This window comes from Drosophila rhopaloa, unplaced genomic scaffold (assembly GCF_018152115.1).
Source record: "Drosophila rhopaloa isolate 14029-0021.01 unplaced genomic scaffold, ASM1815211v1 contig_155, whole genome shotgun sequence".
Taxonomy (NCBI): Eukaryota; Metazoa; Arthropoda; class Insecta; order Diptera; family Drosophilidae; genus Drosophila; species Drosophila rhopaloa.
Window position 1 is genome coordinate 950,716 of NW_025335034.1, and position 27,116 is coordinate 977,831.

General features: G+C 41.4%; 1 protein-coding gene across 3 annotated transcripts in view; it reads right to left on the reverse strand.

The window, feature by feature from the left end:
- Positions 1 to 2,292: 2,292 nt before the first annotated feature.
- The window catches only part of LOC108038629 (homeotic protein ultrabithorax), an 82,821-nt gene continuing 57,997 nt past the window's right edge, over positions 2,293 to 27,116 (reverse strand). For all 3 annotated transcript variants that reach the window (XM_044456951.1, XM_044456950.1, XM_044456949.1), the window contains one exon: positions 2,293 to 3,657. In XM_044456951.1, the coding sequence (XP_044312886.1) occupies positions 3,356 to 3,657 (302 nt within the window). In that variant the 3' untranslated portion in view covers positions 2,293 to 3,355. The remainder of the gene's footprint in view (positions 3,658 to 27,116) is intronic.

The following is a 27,116-nucleotide window of genomic DNA, read 5'->3' on the forward strand; positions in this document are numbered from 1 at the left end:
GGCCCAGGATCGGGGCGTATGCGGGGGATCGGGATGCAACTTATGAGGGGTCTGACAGCGGGGGGCGAGGTCGAAAAACAGAGAAATTACGGAAAAACTGTGAAAGTTTAGTTTGACTGTCTGGCAGCACTGTATTTTCAACAGGGTCTACACGCGCGACAGGATAAGTGCTGATTTCTAGCACTTTCCCCGGAAAACCGATCCCGGCGACCTGCCCCCCACCTCTGTCCACCTTCGACAGCATTTTTTACACGCGGAAAGTGCGGCGAAACGGGAAATTTCGCGACACAGAGCTTACATCGGGGCAGTGTGACCACTGTTGGGTTTAACGCAGATGTAGACGGTTTCTCGACACTTTTTCAAGGTGTTAGGCACCTTTCTGAGTCTTCTCGAAATCTTTTGATTGTCTTTTTTGTTTAGCTAGGGACCTTCTTAACCGACATGGCAACCAACCGTTGGACCTGGACGAGCCACTTTCCTGGAAGTCCAAGAGGCGCGTGACTAAACACTTTACTGTAAAGTTTGCAAAAAACCAAAAATGTTTACATTCAAGACATTTTTGAAAATTTCGGTACACCAGGTAAATAGAGGAGGTATTCTATTAGATATAAAAACAGTTGTTTTCCATAAAAGATGTTCTTTGGAGGTTCAGATCAGAGGAAGAACTTAAGGAAGGTTACTTTGCGGTCTGATATTATTCTCATTAATCTCTATTTAATCTCAATTTCACAATTTTGAACGCTTACAAGGAGTGACTGTAGGCGATTCATCATCATCAAGTTGTTAATGGCCGGCTAGAACCCAGTTGACCAGCCTGGCCATTAAACCCATTCTGACCATCAAGGAACGGGACGATATAAACATATTTATCCCTACCAAGTTAACGCCCTACATAATATTTCAGACGATGAAAAGCTGATAGATGAAGAACCAGAAAGTGGATGGGCAAGAAATCGAGTTGGTGGCTAGCCAATCCCTGAGTAACCGAAAGTTTGTTCCATTATTTTTTCCTATTTTCCTTTTATGTAATTTTCCAAATTCATTGCCAAAATCAATCCCACTGCTTGTCAATAAAAACCCAAGGGCATTTCATAATTTGTTTAAATCGCTTTGTTTAATTTATTTGTTTCATTTTCCACATTCTCACTGGTTGCTGTTTGTTTTGTGTTTGTTCTTTTTACGTATAGTTTATATTGATAATTTACAACTTACGGAGCTAACATAGAATGGCTTTAAATTAGAGTTACATAGATTAAGTATAAACGGAGCCTGCGGGCCCAATCGGCGATCGCGGGGAGGGAAGTACGAGTAGAAAATGTAGCTGCAAAGTATCTGTAGGTCTGACTGATCTGATGGAAATACGTATGTAGTTAGGAAAAGTAGTAGTCTCGATCTGGAGCGGGTCGCAGAGCTTAAAGTAAAAGCCACTAGCAATGTACACGTATGTAGCGATTATTATTACTACGAATGCACTGGTATTACGTAAGTTAGTAGTAGGTAAGTGGTAGGATGCAGTACTATATGCAAGACTCCTCCGAATCGGTCTCTATTTACGTATATCTGTTGCTACGATAATCCACATTTAAATCTTTAAGTATTGTATTTTAGCGTCTATTCTTGGTTTGCGGTGGCGGGGAATACCCCAATCAATCCACGCCTCTCCTTCGCCACTTTCACGTTCTCGTTTCGCTCAGTGTATGTATACAGTAACGTATTTCGGTTCGCATCTGCGCTAGCATATGCCGTTGCATTTAAAATCTATAACATTTAACTTATTCTTATTTACGTATTTGCATCTGCCTCCGTTCCGCAGATATTACTCTCTTATTGTTTGTCCATTTATACTCGATCTCCATATATATAAATACATAAATATAATATATATATCAAGAATTATATATATGTATATCTATAATCGAATCTTAGGCTCTAGTTACGTATACATCTTGTGCAGGGCATCGTTTCGGATGGCCCCCAACTGGGATAAGTTCGGAAACTCAACTGAAGGATGATGTTTCGGGACACACCGTGTGGCTTGATTCGAGCACAGCTCGTTGGATCCACTAAACTATATATGGTATCGGTATCGTAATCGTAATCGTTATCGTTATCGGTATGGGTATGCGTATCTCTATAGAGCGTACAACTTACGATCAATTAACGGAACGAGATCAAAAGCAATTTCGCATGCAAGCGGGCATCCCGCGAACTCTCAAACAACTCAGGCTCTAATTACACTGGGAGAACAGAAAATCGCAATGGCAGAACTAAAATAATAACACAACAATCGAATTCGTTTTCTCATTGTTTTTTTTTTAGATTTTTTCAAAACCAATAATTTATTTGCGTTTGCCGGAGCAAACGGTTTGTTGTACTCCTCTTCTCGTCGCTTCTGTCGGATAATCTCATAAACGCTTGTCATTAAACTAAACATAATAATAATAAAATTAGGCATTAATTTAATTTAAAAGGTAAACACACTACACATTACTTAAAGAAACAGCTTCACTCTAGTCGTTTGGGCGAGAACTAAACAAATTCGTTTACAAATAAACAGAGTTAACTAAAATTGCATTATTTTATTTAATAAGCACAAACTATACACATTCAAATATTCGATCCTCCCAAAAACGTTTGTTTTTCGTTTCGCAATATGTTTACTTGGCTAACAAATTCTATTTATATTTAAGTTAAAGTTTAATAGTTTTCTTTTTGTTTTTCGTTTCCTTTGTTACGTATCTTAAATTGGTTTAGAACTGGTTTTTACCAAAAATTCATATCAACAGAATTTTGCTCGCGTTTAACATTATATTCGTATAGTTTTTTTTTAGTTTTTTAATTTTTTGAGTATTTTTCGCGAAAATTAATTTAAACATAGCAGTAAGCAACAAAAGGGGCAGGACAGAGGTTTAAATTTCGAGTGATCTCTCTAAGTGTGGATAACATAAATCTTACGCTTGCGAATCTTTAAATTTTTCGTTTGAAACTAAATTAAAATTGTTGGTTTTCCTCGTTTACGTCTAAGTAGGTTTATAATCTGCGCTCTTTCCACTACTTTCATTTACTTAGCCTAGTTAATTAGTTTGTAGTTTTGTTTCATTTACGTATTTTCGGTTGCTGCTCAAACGCTTGAAATAATTCCATTAGGTTCGATTTAGGTTAAGTTTCGTATTCGCACAAGTACCATCAAAATATTTAAATATTATTCATTTAAGTAAATAGTTCATTTGTTACAATATAGTTGCTTTGTATCTGTCTCTGCGCCATTCCGCCTAATTCGACCCTATAGATCTGAAGAACTGCAGAACTGCAGATCAACTGAACTATAGATCTGCTGATCCACAGATCCTCGGATCTACTGATCCAAGTGTCCGCCCTGGACCGCCGCCGCCGCAGCCGCTGCCGCCGCTGCTTTCTGGGCCTGCGCCTGCTTCTCCTGCTCGTTCAGCTCCTTGATCGCCTGGATCTCCTTCTTCAGCTTCATCCGCCGGTTCTGGAACCAGATCTTGATCTGCCGCTCCGTCAGGCAGAGCGCGTGCGCCATCTCGATTCTCCGTCTGCGGGTCAGATAGTGATTCGTGTGGAACTCCTTCTCCAGCTCGAGCGTCTGGTAGCGGGTGTATGTCTGTCGGCCGCGTCTTCGCAGACCGTTTGTACCTGCAGATCAGAAGGGAAATTCGTTAGCAAAAGGATCCCAATTTGGTAAATACAAAAATATTTTTCATTTCAAAATCGACCTGATATTAACATAAATTTGAAATATATTTATTGATGTTATATATCTCTTTTAATATCAGGTCCAAATTGTATGCAGGAGTTTCATAAAAAACATTGACAAAGTTTTGGATTATATTAATAAAACTCATTGTAAACACGACTATTTATCAAAACAAGTATAATTTTAAAAATCACAAAATATTCAAAACTTTTAAGTTTAATTTTTTTTTATTAAAAATTATAATTTATTTTTGTGTTTTTCCAAAATGAATATTTTTGACTAATTAAATTTTTGGAAATTATGAAAGAAATGGATAGATTGACCAAAAAGGACCAATTTCTCGTTTTCTTGTAAGTTGGTACTAAGTGATTGAATTTTTGATTAAAAAACACATAAATAATCCTTATATTTTTGTGTGATACAAAAATAAAAATATTTGTCATATAAAATCAAATTCAATTTTAAACATATTTTTCCTGCACATGCGGTGACAAAGTGGCCTTTGGCCTTTCAACAGGCAAATTAAATTGAAAAATTGCAACAAGCTGCTCAACATTTGTTTGCTGTTTGCCGTTGTTTGGCCAAGTCGTAAATATAAATTCTGCTTTTTGCCAGCGATCATCAAGCAGCTCGAACGTAGGCCGGAATGGCTTAAAGACAGGGGAGGGGGGCCAGGGGAAGGGAGATCTCCGGGAGCAGGAGCAGCAAAAAATACATTTCATCTTTACGAGTATCGCCATTTGCCAGCTTGCAGTCTGCAGTTGCGGTTTCTGTTTCTGCGGTGCGATCGTTACTTTAAATTGATCGTTTGCCGCTGCACCGCCGATGTTGCTGCCGTGCTGTCATTGCAACCAGCCACATTAAAATGAAAAGGAGAAACGTGCGGGCACTCGGCACTGGGGAGATGGCGAATGTGGCTACTTAAATTGCAGTTATGCCAGATAATGCCCCTTTAATTGGCAACCTGAGAGTCGAGATGAGCAGCCGGTCGCATCAACAGGGCCAACACAGCACACCGCATATAGCATACAGCATATAGCGCACAGCACACAGCACAATGCCGTGTTTAATCTCTGATTTTAAATATTTATGAAGTTTAATTTGCCTTCAAGTGCAATAACTCAATTTCGTGTGTGCAAATGCACTGCAGCTGTCTCTGGCCCATCGCCCATCGCCCATCGAAGGAGAGCACCAGACGATGTCTGATTTTATCGAATTCCCCCGCCCGAACATGTTAACTTTCGCATTTCGGACACCAGCTCTTTCTCCGGGCCTGGGCACAATGTTAAGTTAAATATTATGAGCATTTATTATGTTATAAATTTGGCCTAAAGGTATTAACAAATTTATGCCGACACGAAAGTCATAAAGTGAAAACGCATTTATCTTTCACTCACACACACAAATGTGCAGGCTCGGTTATTACGGAGCGATTGCAATTGTGTGGGTGGTGGAAATAAATGGCGAAAAAATTTTATAGACAATAAAAATGATATGGAAATAAAATGGCCAGGATGCAAACAAAGAAATTATCATCTATATGGGCTCACATATGCAGATAAATTTGCTTAATGTGGCTTTATTTTTAAAAGGCCTTGCAAGAATTATAAAGACCCATTTAATGTGCCAGAAAATTGGCCAGTGACAGGTCACAAGATTTGCGATGCGTCAGTTTATGGCAATTTGTCGACTATATCATTTTAAAACACAAAGGCTATTGGAATGGAAATAAAATTAAGATATAATATCCAAAATTGGTTGTTTAAGTAGAGAAATCGAAATTATAAAAATTCTACTTCAAGTGCTATTGCCTTTTGATGCCTTTTTTTTCCTGAAGATTATTTATTTAAACTGGTATAGGAATTTCAATTAAACAAAGATGCTTTCTCGAAGAATTCGCAAGTAAATTTCGAGTACACTCCGAACGATTCGCAGCCAAACAAGCAGCGTAAAACGCATAAATAAATTTATTTAGCTCTAAACCTGTTTGCTGATTAACTTAAATCCCCGGCAGTCGAGTCGAGCTCCCTTTGGTTCAGCTCCTTCGCCTGGAATACATCACGCTGAGGTTTAGCAAAAGTTTCATTTTATTTAGGAGTTGCCGAGGAAAGGGAGAAGAACCGACTTGAGGAGTACGTGAGTTTCGCTTGGCAATTTTAAATGGAATTTGTCACTCGGCGACCGACTATTTCAGCCCCGATTCCCCTCAAAAATCCCTTTCCCAGCCAGCTTCAGGGGTATATGCAAAAATAAACTTTTTACGAAACTTTGCTTTGCCTCGATTTTTTTCCCCGACCTTCCTCTCCCGTTTAGATTTTTTCCAGTGCTGGCCAAGTTTCGAAATTTATTATGCGAAAAAGTGCGAAATTCATTTTGCTGGCTCGCTTCTTTGCTTCTTCTTCATCTGCGTCCTGCTGTGCTGTGCCATTTTCTTTTGTAGACTTTTGGAAAATTTTTGTGTATTTCTAAGTACATAATTTAAATGCTGGTATGTGCGGGCAGAACGGGGGGTGGCGGTGTCGGTGTCGGTGGCGGTGGCACAATAAAACTTTGTATGGCAAGGCGCGAAATTTCTCGTAGATAATTTAAACGAGGGCGAAACGGAGGTGGCACGAGGATGGATGAGGGAGAGTCTAGGAAATCTTTTTTCAGAATACTCGTATTTATTCTGTTCCAGTTGCTTTTCCATGGGGCCTTCCATGGTTTTCCTTCGGCCGCCCCGAAGATACATTTTCAAGGTTTTGTCGACTCCGTCTTGTATTTTGTATTTGGTGTTTTATTTTTTCTTTTCTGTTTTTTGGGTAGCACAGCTGCGCCCGGGTCCCCAGTACGTGTTATATTTTTTAACTTAAATTCCTCAGGGATTTAAAGTTTTGACAGTTTACGTGTTTCCCATTTGCAGCGAACTTTGAACCGAAACGGAGCGATATCTATGCCCGTCCCGTTCCGGCCGCATGTTGCCGTCCCTGTCTGTCTTAGGGGAGTGACTCACCCCCGGATTCGGAGCGTTGCAAGCGGCCATAAATCTCCAGGTGACGCCGACTCCATGTTGCATGCGGCACACCGTGTGATCTATGCTTCTATTATAACTATTTATACACACAGATGCGGATACATGCTACACATCCACTACTTATGTTTAATTCGATTTGGTTCTTCGGCCTTGTCTCACTACTTTCTAGTTTATGTTTTGTTTTTGTCATCGTCACGTGCTATCTAGATGAGATTTTAGAAGAAATTGGGGAGCCTGATAAGCTGGAATTCGGCTGGGGATACATTCCTGGTACGTATCCCGAAGATACGGTATTGAGATTACGGGGAATTGTAGAAGAACCATCTACAACGTCTCCTCGGGCCCAACCGGAAATTAATTGCCTTTATTTTTTCCCAGAAGCAAACCCTAAGGACACGGAACCCTTTTCGAGGGGAAAGCTGCCAAAAAGCGAGAAGAGAAATCGATTGGCCATCGATTAATTGGATGGCTTGCCACACATGTGTCCCATCCCCCCGCGCACGCATTTTATTCGCAATTTAATTAAATCTATTTTCGTGCGTGTTTGTCAGGGGCGTGTTCCACCTTGCCAACGAGCGAGTATATGATGTACGCACACCCACCGACATCTGCCGGATATATAGCCGGCTATATATAGGTGGGCTCGGTACATGGCCCCCCGATTCGAGTGTCTATAAAACAATTAAATGCGACTCAGCTCCGGTTGAGGTTGACTGCGAGACGGAAAACTAATTTTCCGCACTGCCAATCGAGCACCACTAAATCTGTCAATTAAATTGGCCGCAGGGAGTACGAGACTCTGGGGACGGGGGCGTGGCTTCCTTGGATCTGGATCTCTGTTCAGACGTGATTATGGCCCCCATCCAGTGCCTATTCCAATGGCAATGCCTATGCCTATGCCACATATTGATGCTTGCGGTGGCAGGTGCGCAATTGAGTTGCAATTGCCAGCACAAACACGAACACAAGTATTTGCAATCTGCAACCTGCAACTGCAACTTGCAACTGCCGGTGCGGTTATCAAATTTTGAGATACACGTTTAGGGTGTGCACCCCCAACTTGGCCAGTATCTTATGGCTGTCGCAGCCAGGAAGTGAATTTTCAATTTTTCCCGAATCCGAAAACTCACAAGGCAATCAGTTCTTAATTGCTTTTTGGGAGCCGAAGAGGGCGAACTGAATCTGCATCTGCTGGTAATTGAGATTTTCCCTGGCCTCTTGGCGAAAAACGATGTGCCAAGTGCAGTGGTTCGCACGAGGAATTGGGATCGGCTCGAATCGGATCGGATCGCGGAATTCGTGGCGCGTACAGCCTCCCAAATTGCGATGCCGCGTAATTGTGGCCAAAAAAGAAAAGAAAAGGGCAGTGCTGGTGAAATTTCAACCAGATCGCCGATAAAATCCGCTTAACGAACGGGCTTAAGCCGCACTCACGCACATTTTCGGTCACTTTTTAGTGTTTTCTTTTTATTTCGGTAATTTCGGCTTGCAAGCGCAGCTCTCAATGGCCGCCTGATCATCTGAGAAGTGGAACGGGCAGGGAAACTGGTTCCGCGTGGACTGGATCTGGGCTTCGACATGGCGGCGCATCTTACGCATGCCCAGGATCGACGAAGGGGCTTCTCTCTTGTCATTAAAATAATTCATTGCAGGAGGCTCGCGGTAGCTGCCGGTGCAACAGGTAGCAGGTCGTCTCGATTCAGGGCCACTGACCACCGATCCCGATCCGGATCCCCGGCTATGCGGCATGTTCCCAGTTTTGAGTTACGACCGCGCCGGTTGAGCTTGCAATTTAGCGGGGACAGCCTTCGTTTTGGGGGAAAACGCAGGCCAAAGAGGGTGCGACGACTGGTGACGAAAGCTGATGGGCTTTAATGTTTTTATATTAATAAAACACTATTGAACAATTCTACAACTAAAATTGGAAGATAAGCAAATGAATATTCCAAATTTGTGTTAAAATTAGGGTACATTAAAAAAGTCGAATAAAAAAAGGCTCAAATTTGTTATGATTACATTTAGTTTTTAATTTTTTTTTGGTTTGAAAGGCAAAAAATACTAGGTAAACATGTTTACCATATTTTGATTTGCCTTGCAAATCTTGTATTTAATAAGCAGCAATTAAAAATGATTTATTAAATTGTTATGAAAATGTATTCCTTTCATTATTTTATTAATTTCGCTTTATTTAGATTCAATAATTTCTTAGTAACCTTTTATTGATTTAAGTGAGTAAAATTCTTTAAAAATATTTCTGTCTCCGCTATTTTATTTTTTTCGAGCTGATTAGCGTTTTCCCTTTCATGTTAAAGTTTGGGCGTTACTTTTGGGCCGGCATGTCATGGCAATTAAAAGCCAATTCGTGTATGAATGAATACATTTGACTGTTTATTGTCTCTATTCAGCATGTGAATTGTATAATAATGCCATCATTGGCACACCGAAACGAACCGAAGTTTGAGTGACCCAGTGCCCCAAGCTCTGCGTATGGAGTTCAAAACCCATGGCGCGTCGAAGCTGAACGGGAATTTGATGTGGGTTTATCTTAATAGCTCAATTAATGAGCGATGTGAACGCCGGCATACCCCTTTCTACCCAAAAAAAAATAGGAAAAATATATGTGAGCGCGACACGCCATTTCCATATTTACATAGACCCAACATCTAGGGGCTTGTAGATATATATATAAATACGACCAAGTGTGTGAGTGCGGAACGCCTTCCCATCGTGCTTTAACCTCGGCGTCATCATTAAAATAATCAACGACTCTATTTTGGCTCCGTTTCAAGTTCTATTTCCATTTCCAGTTTCATCTTCACAGATACGTCCAAAGACGGACAGATACGTATACAGATACAGATACAAGGCAGCGACAGCTGGCGGAACGCATCGATGGGGATTGAGAGATACAGATACAGATACGGATACGCAGACGAAATTTTAACAGTTCAAATGCGAAGCACAAGCAAAAGTATTTGAGGAAGATGCGAGCAAAGCGTGACTACGAAGATGAAGCTGTTCAATGGGGGATTTCAGTTGAGTTTCAGTCCGGCAAAATCCCGAGACAGCAAACGGCAGACTTGGACGTCGAATAAATAAATAAGTGGCACGATGTCAAGCTGTTTCATATCTGTGGAGAGCATCGTTGCCGGGCAATATATTCCCGATTTCAGAGCTCATTAGACAAAAACTAAAAACGCACAACTCACATCCCACAACACACAAAATCGCATAGACACTCTGACGTCACCTCGTGTCCCCGATAATTATCGATGGAAGTTATGGCGCTGCCTCTGGAACGGAAATGTGCAACATTTCCGCTACTCACCCAAAAACGGGCCAATAAAAATCAGCGCCAAGTGTCAAATCTAAATAACGATTCTAAGGCAGGGAAAATGGCTGCCACCCCGATAAGACTAGGATTGTTTATGCTTTTTTGGGTGGCGGGGCAGACGGAAGGGGCTTCAAGATACAAATCGGACGGCGGCTGCATCGCCATTTGTGTATCTGAGTATCTTTTAATTGCACCAGAGTGCGCCTTTCTGATCCGACACGCCCACTCGTTTGCGACTCTGCTTTGAGGCGGCCTCTTTCTTCTTCAATATCTTTTGAGAAAATCGCCATGAATGCGTTTTTAATTGCATTTTTTTACAATCAGTTAGGGGGTGTATTTTATGCCACGAAATAAATGTGTCTTTGCTGGGGTTGAAATTGTTGAATTTTAAATCGGGGAAATTCAAGAACAAAATGCGGGAATGTCGCATATTAATTGGAGAATGATTGAAATGTTTTCATGATTTTATCTCAAAAAGATTCTTAATTTGACTCTAAGAATTGTGCGTAAAAAATATAAAGAAATTTATGTAGGATAACAAAAACTAAATATCCAGATTTTTAATGGTAGAAGACCATATTAATTGAATGGTATCATCTTTAATGTGATCAATAGTTTGATTACTTCCAATATTCGTATGACCTTTATACAAGCCTGAAATTTCTTCTTAAATAACTATCGCCACATCATTACAGAAACTCATACACAAAATGTCATTTGGTTCGTCTTTGCCTAGTCAAATTTCGTCAGCACACCTTTGGCTAATTAATTAGACCAGATTCCGGCTTCGCCCAAAGCACTTCCTCGATTCGCATTACACGCCCAAAGACACGCCCACCCACCCACTCACACGCACACGCACACCCACGCACACGCACACACATGAGGCAGAGAAAGGAGAGAAAGGTCAGGTGGTGCAGCAGAAACTTCATTAAGGGCGCATAAAAGTAAACAAGCGAAAAGTGTCGGAATTTCACACATAATTGGCACTTGAAGTTTTTATTTTTATTTGCCCCCAACTAAACGACAAACTTATGGTCCAAAACTGTGCAAGTGAGATGGGTGAGTGTGGAAGGGAGATGGCGCAGTGTCGAATTCGGGTTTTGGGTTTGGCCTTTTGGGGTCACACCAGCTGCTCCCAGGCAGCTTTTTCTTTCTTTTCCACCGTCTGCCGGGCAAAAGTGAAAGTTAAGAGCAACAATTCCTTTCTTTTTGCCTCCACCCTTGTTGTTTTTTCAAGTCCTCACTGCTAGAACGTGTGAAACAAACAGTTAATTTCGAAGTTGCAGTTGCCCACATCCTGCATCCTACATCCTACATCCAACATCCTATGTCCCGAACTCTATACCCCATACCGATCCTATTCCGATTTCGATTCCTGCCGCGTCCATTGCGAAACTTGCAGTGTGTTCTGTGTGTGAGTGTGTATGTGTGTGTGTGGTTGTGTGTGTGAGGCGGCGAGTTTGTCGTTGGGAAGATTTATGCTCAAATTGCTTTTGCGCAAAATCGACAAAAACAAGCAAAGGTGCAGAGGACCAGAGGATACAGTGGGTTAAATAATAAAAGGTACATAGTTTAGGATAAGTAAAAAATTAAAAAAAGGACAAATTTAACAGTCTTTTAATTTTAATTACTCATTGAGTTATGTTGTTTTTTTTTAATTTAAAACCAACTTTTAAGTTTAATTTGAAAGAGGTTTTTAAACTATTTTATGTTATTATTTTATTCACCCCGTTTAATTAATTTCACGATGTTTATTGATCATTATTCCTTTTAATTTCATTTTTTAGTTAGCTTCCTGTTAATCCCATTGTACTCCGCACTGGGGATGCAGTTGGTCTATGCCGGGTGCCGCAGTTGTTGCCGTCCTGTTTCGTAATCAATAACATTTTCGCAAGTGAATTACTCGCCATTGTTTCGCCCATCCCTCAGACAAAGAATTTACGGCTCAACTGGGAGCGGGGCAAGGCGAGGGGGGACGGGTGAAAGCGGGGAGGTGTAAAGAAAGAAAGTGCTAAGGTTGAAAATTTTCATTTCCATTGTAAGTCGTCGCCTGGCTCTCTACGCTCCTTCATAGATTTATGATGGTTTATAATGAACTTGTAAAGTAATTATGCGCTGCGTCGCGTACGAACGAGTATGTGCCACCTTGTCCTTTTGCCCCACCGGAGAAACCGGAGAGCCACCACCACCTCCAGTAGCACCACCACCTTCGCCATAACTCAGCAACCCTTTTCAAAAAATGTCTCCTGTCGTGTGATTTTTGGTCCACCACCCACACAGCGTTTACGCTTGTAATTACACGCTTCATTGTTGAAAGGGCGCAGGATCAGAGAAGGAGTTTCCAAGATGGCCATAAGCGTAGCTTGAACCCATTTCAAGGAGCGTTAGCAAACGGATTTAAAGGGATAATATGATGTGAATATGAATTGTATGAAGTTGTAAAAATTTATTGGCAAATTTACCAGAAGTCTCTTAAATTACTGAATATAAACTGTTCCCAAAATGTTGGAAAATAAATGTATAACAACACTTTTTAGTGCCTTATATATTAATCAAAATAAAAAGGGTGACCATTTAAAATTCTTTAGTGTTATTTTCTGGAATCATTGAATATATATCTAATTGAACCATAGTCAGCATACCTACACCGCAACTAATTTATTAAAAACTTAAATATTTGTAATTTTCCCAGCCCCCCTCTGACTACGCCCGTGAAAATGGGAAGATGGCCCCGCTTGCGTCGAGGGTCTCCATTTTGCGTGTTGTTTCGTCGCCTCGCTCTGGTGTCGTATATCTTTGTTCTAATTGGGTTTCGTTGTGCGCCGTGCCCGCTAATGCCAGCCCAGCTTGTTGTTTCCGTCCCAGCCACCCATCCTCCCATGCGTGCTCCTCGGGGTAAGTACCCACTGCCCACCCGATTCACTTAGCTTGCACATGCAAAAGACGATCCCCAAACTGCCGAAAACTGAACTCAGGGCCATTAAAAGTGGGCGGCGGTGGGAGGATGTTGGAGTGCTGCTTGAGGAAACGGAAACGTTGAGCTTCGTCGCTTCTTGGGATGCCCAGAACCCCCTCACCCCCCACACTTTTGTGAGTATGTGTGCCCCGAGTTCCAAGGAGCTGGCGTCGGGTGAATTATGTTGCATGCTTTTAGGTGATTTAGCCCACGTTTGTATGCACAAACGTCTGCAGGGTTTTGGTTTATGTTTTGTTTAACTAATATTTTGCGAAATCTTCTTGGGAAATTATGAACTTGGCAGGCTTGCTGCTGGCTGCTGGATGGCTGACTGGCTGGCCACAACTGCAAACTTTCCCCACCCACATGCAACCCCCAAGCTTGGCCAAAAGTTTTTCATTTTGCTCCTTGCCAATTTCACACTCTGCCAAACGCTGCAGGGCGGGCTATAACTTCCAGCCAATAGCTTGCTGAGGAATGAGAGGTGTTCTGAGGGTCCGAACAATATATTCGGGAAAGATATTGTGACATTTCTTGCAGCTCATACAGTGCAGTCGAATAGTGAAGTGACATATGTTTAAAGGGCATTATTTAAGATTATTGAGTGTCCGTCAGTTGGTATTATTTAAAGCAGGTACTAGGGCACTAAATTGTTACAATATATTAGTTGCTTATAATCATTGGTGTGTTTTAAGTGTGGTCTTCTGATTCCAGTAAATAAAAACCCATATAAGCAAACAATTGGGAATTCATATTATTTAGTATCCTGTTTATAAAAAATGTATCTATTAAATCTATCTAGTACCCTATTTTAAATAAGTAATTTGTGATATTTTATACTTTTTATTAAATCTTTGTTGAAAATTATCTGTTTTTTTGTGCGTACCGATCTGCCAGATAAGCTTTCCTTCGAAATGAATGTATCTCCTTCCGCCTGGCACGCTTATTAACTTAAGCGAATGGCGGCCGGCTGTCTGTCGTAAATCAGACCCCCCTTCCCCTGCTCCTGCCCCTGTCCCATCCCTTGCCCCAGCCTCCTGGATTTCCCCCTGCCCAATGCGACATTTTCCCGGGCGCTTCAAGTCTCTTCTCACATATTAAAAATAAGGAGAGCAAAAACCAAAACAGAGAAAAAATCCCAACAACGTTTTGCATAAAAAATAAAGCACCGAGTCATGTGTGTGTGACATCATATCGTATATTGTCGCATGAATTTACGTGACCATATGTTGTCGCCGGGGCGCATAAATTGCAAGTGGGGCGCAGACGGCTTCTGGGCCTCAAGAGCCGCCCTAACCCTTTTGCCACGCCCCCTCCCGTTTCCAGATGGACCGGACCAAGTGTTGATATTTCGTTCGATGCTCGTTTGACTTCTGCAAGTGCGAGGCGACGAAAAAATGCGGAAAAAATATGGGTAACAAATTTATTGAATTTAATTTGAATGCGCCGAATGGCCCCCGCAACAGCTGGCACTTGATGGGGCACTCCATTCGTATCTGCTACTCCATTCGTATCTGCTACTGCATCTGTATCCGCACATCATTCCTCATTCCGCCTTAGATCGAAAGCCTGGCCCATATGAATATTTAAGCTGGCAGCCAGCCACCGCCTTCGAAATTCACCAGTCGCCGTTCGCCATCGCAATCGCCTAATGAAGCCGCGCAAAATTCGTTTTTAATTGCCATCGCAAAATCCCGAAGATGGCGGCGGGCAGAAAAATTTCGTTTTAATTGCTGCCCGGAATCCCGGATCGCCGAGAACGAGACCGAGACTCCAGCAGAAATATTGCCACTTGTGTTTTTTAGCCCGAGCACGAGGAGGAAAAAAACTCGATTTTCCAGCTAATGGATGAAGGCAGAATTGTTGCTTTCGGAAGAGCAGGACCAGGACTGGTACTCGAACACTCGAACACTCCAACTGATACTGCAGCACCGAGAATGGGAATGAGAATAAAGACTGGGCCCGGTACTCCGCGCTCGAGTTCGACATCGGCACAGCAGCCAATTAAAGGCATGACATAAATCCAGCTGTGACTTGTATTGGGTGTTTCCGCCTGCGGCCCACATTCTCCATTCCCATTCCCAGTTCCCAGTTTGCAGTCCCCAGTTCGCAGTCCCCAGTTTCCAGTCCCAATCCCAAGCCGAAGACCCATTCTCCAGGCGGGCCGGCAAAAGACAGCGCCAAAATGTTCAAGATTGTTGCAGGCCCAAACAAAACGGAGAGCGGAAAAAAACGTGGCAAAGGAAAACTTTGCCCAACCAACCCAGGCCGTTCGCTTTTCCATGCTCACGCCCGTTGTTTCATTTTACAATGTTGCCTTCATACCCTTGCAAAGGATATATTCACTGAGGTCAAGTGTTTGCAATCATGAACACCTTTAAATGCAAAAAAAGAACTTTAAGAAAAAAAAAATACATATTTTTCAAAATCTAAAACATATATAAAGATGACCAGATAAGGTTTTGCCTTCAAAAGATAGTAAACATTAAGAAAATTAAAATTATTGTAAATTTTTCTTGTTTTTCAAAACTCGGTTAGATCTAACCTTATATATAAGAAAAATGAGAAAAATGTTTATTCCCTAAATACTTCGGTTTTTTCCTTAAAAAAATTTAACAGAAGAAAATTTAATACATAAAATAGTAAATACGTTACTTTATAGAGCACATAAACTTCGACTTTTCAAATTTAAATTGCTTCCTCGTTTTCGGATGGGTTTGGTTTCGTTTGGTTTTCAGCGTTATTTTGTCTGTTTTTTTGTTGTATTATTGCATTGTACGAGTATTTTTCTACTTGACTTGGCACCGACGCCCTCGTCGGAGTTTCAATTGTTGTATGCTTTCCTTTGGCTTTGCCTTTTCTTTTTGGTTTTCCCTAGGAAAACATGCACTTCAGCCCAACTGGCGAAAGAAACCGCAGCTTATGCTACCCCTCTTCTTCCCAAAAAAAAAAAAAAAGATGTCAGTTGCCCCCGGGAATCCACATTAAAATTCTCGGGCGAAACACCCGCCAATTCCAAACTGCGAGTCCAAGTTAACTAATTTATGTCGCAGGACTTTGAATTAATGAATAAATGGCGAGGGCGCTTAGATGGATGGTGTGGGCTGGAAATATGTAAATGAGTTTGCAAAAACCCACTAAAGGTAAATAAAAACAGTAAACAGAGCGGCGAAACGAAACGAAACGGACAGAAAGAAAAGAAACATTGCCCACACGCAATCTTGAGAGGGCAATGAAAACTTTTGTCTTACAAAGTGAAAATTCCGCCCCGATTCGTCTTGAGCAGCTGCCAATGCCGCCCAGAGGCATTTGGCCAAAGCGAAACTTTTCGAGGAAAAACGAACAAAAAGTTTTCAAGTTATGAGTGTGATGCCATAGAAGTGACATCATGAATATGGTAAATAGACCATCAAATTAAATATATACATTTATAATTGAGGGGGTGATTGCATTTGAGTTGGGGTGGAAATCGCTTTCATATTCATTTAACAACCAGAGAAAATTAAGCTGGATTTGCTGGTGAATATTAAATAATCCTCTGTTATCCTGCGCAGTTTTAAAATTCAGCTGAAGCTTATAGAAATAAGTATTTTAATTTCATAAGAATACTGAAAATCATAATTATGCCTTTAGAAAGCAGATTTAAGTATATAAAATGTATTTAGAAAACAAACATAATTTTAGTAAGTAAATATTAAGTAATTATAATATTTAAAAAATGTTTTTATTGGGACCACATTAGTTATCTTCATAGTTTGTTCAGTATCGAATCGTCTCTTGTTAATTTAATTTAATTTTCTTAATTTAACTTAGAAATGCATCAATAAATCATTATTAAAATGGGGTTTGAACGTTTTCCTTTAAGACAATTTAAACCATTGTTTTTATATAACGCCTAAGATTAAAAAGCCAAAGAAATCCTGCGCTGTTGCAGATGGGTAGCCAATAAAATGAATAATCATAATTAATAATCATAATTAATATGATTTGTTTGGCATTGCGAGGGGCGTAATAAAATTTGCCAGCCATAAATAGAGATGAGGAGGGTTCGAGAGATTTAGAGGGTTCTTCCGAGCCCGCTTTGGATGTCCCCGTTCCCTCAAGAAAAGTTCGGCAATTAAAATGGTCCAACACATGACGACAATTGGGGTAGAAGGGGAATTTCCAGGGGAATGGGCCACTCGGAAGTCGATAAACGGACGGGGAAGAAGCCAGTCGCAGCTTGGCATTATCTTTGGGCAAACAGACATGACAACGAGGAACAAATAAATCGCATAAAATATAATTATGAAATTTGTAGCTCGATGGGGAGTTTTTCAGGGCTGAGTGGGTGGTGGCGATGCGGTTGCACTGCCTTGAGTTAATACGCGCCTGTAATTAACTTGTGATTTATTGGTTTAAGTTTTTAGCGGTCTCTTCCTCGTCTGCGGGTCCGCTTCATTTTCTTTTACTTTCTATTCATTCCATTGGTTTTATTCTTTCTTAAGAATTTTCCTTTGCCACATTTCCCTGCACTTGTCTCCCGGTTCGGTTCATTTTGTAAACTTTCTCCTGCTTTATTCGCAACAAAATGTCTTGGAGAATAAGGCTAATTTATAGGGAGTCCGCCTCTGCCAGTTATTCCGCCCGTCTGGCCACCGCATCCGCCCACCTTTAATATTAAATGTTACACCAGGGACACATTTCGATGAAATATTTCGTAAAAAGTGTCTACGAGAGAAAAATTTGCTCTCTTTCTCCACCTCCCTCCGCCTTTCTCCTGCCACCCCCTTTCTCTGGTGGCGAGTTCACCTTTTTGGCTCTGGCCAAGTAGAGTCTCCCTTCCAGAATTTCCTACCAGAATTTCCCTGGGCCATGCGTCTTGCTCAAGTTGCTGGCACAAAAACTTTCTCCTTTCTCCTTGGGGCGTGCCACGCCCCCCGCCCCCGCCCTCTCCTCACGCACGTGGCAAGAGGAAGAAAAGCAGTGGCAAAAGATGCTGCCTTTTGTTTTACTCGACGGTAGCGAGGGTGGGTGGATTTTTCGGGCCTGGCACACAGGCTAAGAATTATTACCGACCAAATAAGCGATATTTCTCGAGGGATGAATGTGCTTTGGTGCGTGTTTTATTTTATTTCGTTGAGTTACAATCCACCATCTAACGGTACACGCTTTCCCTTCCGCCCCCGAAGGGTGGTGCTGGGTTGATCTGGGTGGGGGGTGGTTGGGTGGTGCTGTGCGCATGGCTGCCGTCGCACGGAGGTGCAAGGGAAATGTCGAATGCGAAATTAAGAAAACATGGCAGTAAAATTGGACAATAAATCATTGGGGGGCCTCAAAGTGTTACTTCCACAATGTACACAGTTGGAATTTGTTTAGCTACAAATTATATAGATTTTGCAACACACTGCGACATATGCCGGCGGTGGAAATGGTGTGGAAAACTGATTGGCATTATTGTTATAACCAGGGAAAATTGTCCTTGCGGTGGGGAAAATGGTGAGTAGTTGTGAGCAGTTAATTAATACAATTTGAGTATTTTTAATGTTTTCTTTTATATGCATATTTTTTTAGAGTCAGGGACCGGGCTTAAAATGATTTGGTGTTCCAACAAGGCCCATTGGCCTCTTCCATTCACAGGTTGTAAGTCGTCTGGCTTCAATGGTCAATCGAAAGGCAATCCCCATAATCCCATATCGCTCACAGCTATCCCCATCCTCCGATGCGTGTGTGAGTGTGATTAAAATGGCGATATGAATGCATAATAATATGAGAGTTATGACCCGGCCAGACCCCGTCGTCCAGTCCGCTCCACCCCCTCCCCTTCCCCCACCCAAATCGGGGCATAAAACTGCAGCAAACTAAAGTCCTTCAGCACCCCCAAAATCCCCCCATTCCCGACCATCATCGCCGGGTGAGTAAGTGAGCTGAACTTTGATGCCGCCACATTCTATTCGCATTTGCGCTCCAACTACCTATAGCCATATATCTTAGTCGGCCGGCCCAGGAATATGTGTGCTCTGCACTGGGAAAAATATTGTGGGAACTAGCATAATAACAAAATTATTTGATATAGCATTATACAGAATAGCGAATTTGTAAGGTCAACAGGTCGAATAATTTTTACACACATTAAAAACGGGTTTAATTTTAATTTTTTCACACATTTTTGTAAGATCAAATAACTTGCGAGGTTAGCCCCTTTCGAAACATGACTGAATACCTTTAAGGCCATGCTTACTTTATTTTTGTAATGCTAATATAATTTCATTTAAAGGGTTAATCCTTTATCTAATATTTTTCAGTGTACCATAAGGACTAGGACTAGCACCGACTCGCTTCAGCGCCAGCGGGCCGCCTGCTATTTTTTTGTCCGTTTGCATTTTGAGCGAGTCAACGCCGAGTACGAAGCCGAAAAGCCGTAAAGCCTTGCCTGGAGAGTTTCGGAGGAGGGGGTTTTCCCGGGGAGGGGTCAGTACGGGGGGTTTAGGCGCAGTGGCAAAGAGTGCCGCCCGGGAAGATTTATGCAGTTCATATTCACATTTTCCAAACGCCGCATACCAGAGACCCAGCATTCGAAACGCACACGGATGGTTGGAAGGATCCAGGGGGGCGGGGGTAAGTTCCCCTGCACGGACACTGCAATGTATGAGTGCGAGTGTGTGTGTGTGTGAGGGAGAGTAAGTCCAGCCGCAATTGTTGGAGCTTTTTTGGGCGCAAAATGGGCGCTGAGCATTGCAGTTTGCAGTTGTTGTTGTTTCTGGGCGAAAATACAGTGGGTTTATGGAGGTCAAAAATAATGTTAAGTCATTATATTTTATATAAGTCACACCAAAACATTTAGTTACCGCAAATTTGGGAAGAAAAATAGGAGAGTTAGCCTAGAAAGTTAATAAATATTTTTGGAATTTCGTTCAGACTTTCTGGAGTATTCATTAAAAAAACATACATTTGTATTTTATTTTATTAGTCATTTCTAGAGTACCTATGCATTTTTAACCGTTGTACTTATTACTTTTTATGTTTTATAAATAAACTCTAAATTATTATTTTCTATAATTTGAACAATATTTTAAAAACGATGAATGTCAATGAACTGCTAAGGTATTGGGATTATACAGAATTATTGAAACTAAAATACTTCTGCATTAAGCCTTAAATTTTATTTATTGGGGCCTATTAAATATATTTATATAAATATATCTCTATAGTGAAGATATTTTTTATAAAAGGCGCAATCTCTTTCCATATAACAAGATCAACATTTTTCCATGTACCCCAAATTTAATAGATGCAAATCTATTGCTCCCAATCAGCTGGCTATTCCACAGTGCGTCTAGCTCTAGCGGAGATCAAAGCCTGGCAGATGGAGTGGGGATGGGGCAGGGTGCGGATGGAGTGGATGGAGTGGGGCAGTGGAGTCTGGGTCCTGGCTTTGGTGGATGACTGCAGGCCTGGGCCGCCGCTCGTGCAAGTGCCGGAGCACACTGCATATTAAGTTATTGTATATTAGGTGTTAAATCAGATAAATTTTCGCATAATACCGCATACAGCACTCGGATTTTCAAAGATTAACGTGGCGCACACACACAGAGACGGACCAGTTGTTGTGGCCGCTGGATTCTGTGTGCTGGATGCTGGATTCTGGATGCTCTTGGCCTGGCCAGAACCGAACTAAACTGGGCTGTGGCTGCAGCATTTCGGAGCTGTTTTAATCATTTGAATGCTGCACATTGTTTTCATTGAGGGAAAATGGGGACGGGGACTGCAGTGCAGTCTCTAAACAGTGTTGCAGTTTATTTGCATCGCTGGACGATGGTTATTTGTGGGCCTGTGCAGTCATTGATAAACTTTTTGCTCCGACTTTCCACAGTTTCCCCGGCTGGCATGCAAGCGCACTGGCTTTGTTTTCGTAGTTAACAGATTATTAAAGCGAACATAAATTTATGCAAATTATTAATTGCAAAAATCGGTCGAAAAAATTTGAAAATCGAAGCCCATGAAATTGTCTGCTCGGGCTTCATTAAGGCCCATGTTGTTGCACTCGACGTTATTCAAAAAAAAATAAATCGCAGCGTTATTAAACAAAAGCTATTGTGTTTTATGAAAAGCGCATAAATAAAAAAGGCAAAAGCCAGCGCAGCGCAGCTCTAGCAGCTAAATTTATTATGACAAGTTGCCCTGGCACTTTTATCTCTCCACACACAAATTTCTGCAGTCAGCTAGTACAAACATGTATAAACGTATATATTTTTTGGCATTTATGCTGTTGTTGTTGCCCTCGTATTATACAAAATATATGCAATAAAATGGCCACAAAACAAACTCTGCCCTAAAATGCTGGATGCTTCGGCAGAAAAAAACTAACTAGAGAACACAAACACACATGTGTGTGCATTTCATATATAAATATATATCCCAGTACCTAGCTGCAACAAAAACTTGACCATGGCCAAGTGGATTTGACAAATAAGTTGGTAGAAATAATTCGCACGCCCAGGCGGCCATTTGAGCTTAGTTTTAATTAGTTGACCGTTTGAAGCTTGGGGCAAAAAGCATTATTTTAATGGTAAAGGGGTGAAAAATACACCAGAGTATGGGATTTTAAATGAAAAGTTCTGTTCAGATCAGGCATTCATGATAACAAATGCCAAACGAGCTGAAACAAATTTATGGCCCATGTTGATAATCTCTCAGATATTTAAATAGATTTGCTAGAAAATAAATGCTAGCAATAACATATTTTAAAGACCTTAAATGAAAGACAATCTTTAATATATCGCTTTTATATTTATGAATACCAATCGCGAATAGATGTGAATGCAATTTCAGATATGAATATGAGATGGCCAAAAAAGTATCTTTGATATTTACAAAACGCTATGTATAATTTGCTTATTTAATAACAGTATTTCTAATCGAAAACTCCGCCTTCTAATCGCTTTGTGTTTAAAAAATAACTAGATTAGGTGCTTAAACAGCAGAACGAATTCCGCCGGGCAGAGTCTTCAACTTAAATTAAATGCGCGTTCTTCACCCACCCAAATGGCTAATCCACCGCCCAGATGATTGAACGCAACCAGGCTGGGGAAACGAGACTTCTATTTATTATAAATTTGCAATTTAAGCAACAAGCAACTGCAACGGCGAATTATGCACGCCGAGAGGCAGCCAAAGTTGATTGCACTTGGTCTGCAAATCGGGGGGCTGGCGGGACTTTGGACAATTTGGTCCGACATTGCTTATTTTCGCTTCCTTCGCATGCGAACACGGGCCATGGCAATGGACAGGCAAAACCCAGGCAAAACCAAGGCAAAACAAAGGCGAAGGCAAAGGGACACGCGTGAAAAAAGGAACGAAGCCGATGACCATCGCAATTCTGATGGACACACGGCGAAAAATCATCCAAATATATCTTTTTTATTGTTATACTAATTATTTAAGCTGTTTAAAACAGTTTATTTATTTAATTTTTATCATAATATTAATATATAATAATCATATTTCACTATACCCTAATGGTTCCACACTGATTTAGAAAAATATGATTTGTTTATTTTGTTAATTTTAGTCTGATCTAAAATCGTATAATTAGGTTATTGGTTATATTGATCAAAGAATATAATAATAAGATCTTGCGTAAAACATAAATACTGATAATCATATAATCGCCATTATCTTAAAGTAACTTTAAAAATCGTTAATGCTATATTTCCTTTTGCACAAAAACAATTTAACTACAGAACTACAATTTAAAAGTAATAGTTTTGATCTCTGTTTTGAGTTCTTATTACATTTTAAAAAAAATCATATGTGGAGCAGTATTAAGTGAAATTCGGTTTCAAATTATGCTAAGATGCTTTTCTTGAAATGATCATTTGTAATATATCCATATAACCTAAGTAGAAATTTCATGTGAGTATGCTATAAAAACGAGTAATTTTGTTTAATTCAAGGCCTATTTTTTGTTATTTTTTTCTGTGCAGAAAGGAAAAGAGGGTGCTGCGGCTGGTCAGCAGGTTGCTGTTGCTGTTGCTGTTGATTTGTTTTGGCCGGTTGTTGCTGTTGCTGTTGCCGCTCGCCGTGTTGCTGTTGTGCGCTTTCAAATTGCTCGTTGCCAGTTTGCCGGGTGAGTAAAACGATTACCCGCCGGCTAGGAGGCTCACATTTTGGTATGTGTTGGAACAACTATTATTAAGCGTGCCCTCTCCTCGTTCCCGCTGCACTGTTGTTGTTCCTGTTGTGCTTTTTTACAAGTGCAACGCTTTGCGGCCATTGTTCTGCTTTGGCTGGAAATTATTATTCGCATGCCAAAATGAATTGAGCAGCCGGCGGACGCAGCAGAAGTTTGTGCGGCATGCAACATGTTTAGTTGTCCCGGTACACATGCGTTTCGGTTGCTGTTGTTGCAGCTCCCACCGCCCGCTTCCCCCTCTTTTCCACCATTCAAATTGCCCGGTTATTAAGTAAATTGATTTTAAGTATGTTTGGAAATTATTTGCTTCTAAATGTTTTGCTGCTCGCATTCGGAGCAGCTGCGCTTGTCGATTTAGTCGCGATAAGACGGTCAAATTGATTGTTAACATTATATGCAATTTGTTGAATTTCTTTTGATTTTCACCGGAGATTATAAGAATTTCAACCGACTTTATTAAGAGGAACATGCCTCAAATTTACGTTATTTACCCATCCATTTTTAATGGCCTTTAATCCCATAATAATTTAATTTTAATCAAGAGTTTTAAGAGAGGGAAACCAGTTTTTGATTTCTTTTTAAAAACTTATTCACAATTAATTTAATTATACACCAGCATACCATCAACAGCAGAGTAAATAACATTCCTTATTAATTCTTTCTTACTTCTTACTGTTGTAGAACTTTCTTCAATTTTCCCATTCAGCGCAGCCTTCAATTCCCATTAAAGCACCAGCCTTGCCCACCACCGACTCGCATACATTTTCTATTAACCGATGTTAAATTTAATTTAATTTAAAACAACACAGCCCAAACAACATCATCGCAATGGTCGCTCGGCATGCGAAATGGTAGTAAGCGTCTGAGGAGGAGCGGAACACAACCTGCTCGACATTGCTCCTCCATAAACAGTGCAATTAAACTAATGACTGTGCTTAGGCCGGGGATCTGGGGGCAGATGCCTCATAGACATGGCCGAGACCACACACAGACTGCAGAAGACTGGCCAAACCGGCTGAGATCGGCTTTTGGCACTTGCGCATATGATTAACCTGCCGACGAGGGGCCACGTGGACGACGAAGGCGACGCTCTAATGGGTCGCCAAAAGATGCAGCTGATGAATTGCCGGCCAAATGGTTGCCATGGCATCGCATCGCATCGGCTAACCGGTTTCCGAGGGCAGGTAAAATACGAAGCCGGCCCGGCTCGGTGGCGGCTTTAATGGCTTCCGCCAGCGATCATAGGAGTGAAATAAATGGCCAGACGCAGCCAATAAACGTCGCGCGTTATGCCCTGGCTCTTTCATCGCCTGGCCGGGCCAAATGAGTTAAGAACTGTGGACAGTTTCGGCCGATTTACGGCGACAGAGCTGCGAGAAAAGGAGAAAAACCAGATGGCCCCCTCCACCAAGCCAGGAGACTGAATCAGAAAGACAGCAGACAGAGCGAGCGGGAGGACATTCCTCGTCCGTAATAATACAGTTTGCATTATAATAATATCTGTGCGCAATTTACGAAACATATACACATTGCCTAGGCACCCATCAATCAGTGGGCGATTTTAAAAGGAATTGACCTCTGTCCGTGCTCTCAGCCGATCCCCTCCGGCTGAAAAGTCCAGCGCCGTCCATGGTCCGTTCCAATAATAAAAGTAATCGCTCTTTACCCTTTAGGGTTAGCGAGTGCAGCAAATTGCGAGCTGAATGCGCTTTTCTATAAGCATAAAAATTGCTATAATTTGTTGAAAATTACATTTTATACATAACCACCGCCCGCTGCTCGCCAGAGCCGCAATTTATTTTCCCTACCTTTAATCAATATGCGACTGGGAGTACGGACAATATGGCAGCACTAACTATTATCCAAGATGGATTGCAGTGAAGGGCTACGAAAAGCGGGGGAAAAATAGATGGATGGTCCGAAAGTCTGAAATTGGAGCGCACCAATCAAAAATATTGAAAGCCATTAGATCAAGCCATCAAGATTGGCAAGGGAAAAGTTGGAGCGGTAATTGTTGGTTGATAGTTCAAGGTTTTGATTCGGAGTCACCTTTGGGGACCAACCTTTAATTCTCGCCTCCCGGGAATTACAAATAATCCATTGTAATTGTGTTCTTCAGGCTCAGTTGTCTAGCTTTTTTTTTTGTTTTTTATTGCCCAACATTAATTACCCCTTTCACGACTTTGTGCAGCATATGGCCATGGAAATTTATGCAAATTACTTAATAAAATGTTGTCGACAACAAAATACATTTTCAATAGACCAATACGAGGCCAGGGGCGTTAGTATTTGGCCATTTATGGTTTAGTCCCGGGTGCAACCCCTTTGATTGTCCGTCCACCCTGAAATCGGAAGGGATGGCCTTCGAGTCACTTGATATGATGGACCTGCTGCGGCAGCTGAAACACGCTTTCCCAATGCGGATCCAATTAAAGTCTAGTTTTTTCTGGGCCGTGTTTTTCCTCATAAATTGTGCATTAACCTGATGCGGCGTAGCGCCGTGAAGAATGGGCATAAATCGCGGCCAACTTTGCGAACCACCCTCGGCCACTCACGTGCCACCCTCTCCTCATTCTGATTCCCATTTTGCTTCTGCGTCCTGCTCCTGTTTTCGCCTCCTTGCGCTTCTGTGCCGATTTCAGCCGAAAGATAAATAATCTGCTGCCGCTCCACCCAGACGCAGTCTCATATTTGCGGTTGCCTCGGCAGAATTCCCCCGGAATCCCCCTCCCCCCCACAATGGCCGCACGAACCTGACTTCTTCTTGGCATTTTCGCAATAAAATCGTAATAAAACACATTGGTCACGTAATTTCGTTTGTCTGTGGGATTTTATTGCCATTTTTTCGAGCAATTTTAAATTGTTATAAATGTGACGGGCGACGGCCCGGACCCGTGTGTTTACTCAGCCAACCGCCTGCCGTACTTTGCGTACTTATATATTTATGATGTGGAAAATATCTCGAGAACTGCACACGGCCAGGCGGGCAAAATCGATAATGATGATGGGGATCTGCACCGCATTTATCAGGATAATTACACTCGTCCTTGCGGCTGGGTGCGAGTTCGAGCCAAATGAACGCAGCACGCCCACAGGCCCGCTTTTCCAGCTTTTCCATCTTTTCCGCCCAACACCCTCCAAACTTTCACTGGCCAAGCACCAAAACACCCGCACAAACGACAATTAAGCAACAAAACTTTGATAAATTGCTTCCTTGCTCGCATTTTATGAGTGGCCGAGGTGCGGGGCTTCTTTACACTAATTAAGGGTCTCGGGGTTTCCTGAAAATATTTGTTATCTGCCTGCCACAAGCCGAAAGCCAAACAGGCAAAAAGGCAGCATCGCCAACAAAGGGGGACAGTTTTGTGGCGCCACCGGAGACTCGGAGTATTTTTGCTCCATTGAGCAAAGTTTGCCATAAACTCGGAATAGTTGAAATTGTTTCCATTTGTTCGAAACTCGAATGGCAAAACAATTTTTGTGACCAGAAAAATTCTAAATAAGCAATTGTTGTGTTTACTTAACTTTAATATTAAATCAAGTTGAAGTTATCCCTATTTTTAGTAGCTTGGAAAATAGGTAACTCAAAATTATTTTTATTTTATTTTTAATGTATTTAATTGAATGCGAAATAAACGTAGCCTTTAGCAATGATAACCAAGAAAAGCATTTACAGTACATATTTAATGTCATTTGCACATCTAATAAATTTATTAAGATCTTATGAATTTGAAGGACCCTTAGCCCATCATAATTTTGCAGCTCTTATGGCCTGTGCAAATATTTGTTGATTAACAAATTTATTGGCCGCACAAACCATGCAAAATCTTTGCCAACGAATTCTTGACCTCCCCCGTCGCTAATCCAAGCGATGAGGAAGAAAAACTTCGCTCGCCAATAAAAATGATAAAGTTTCTT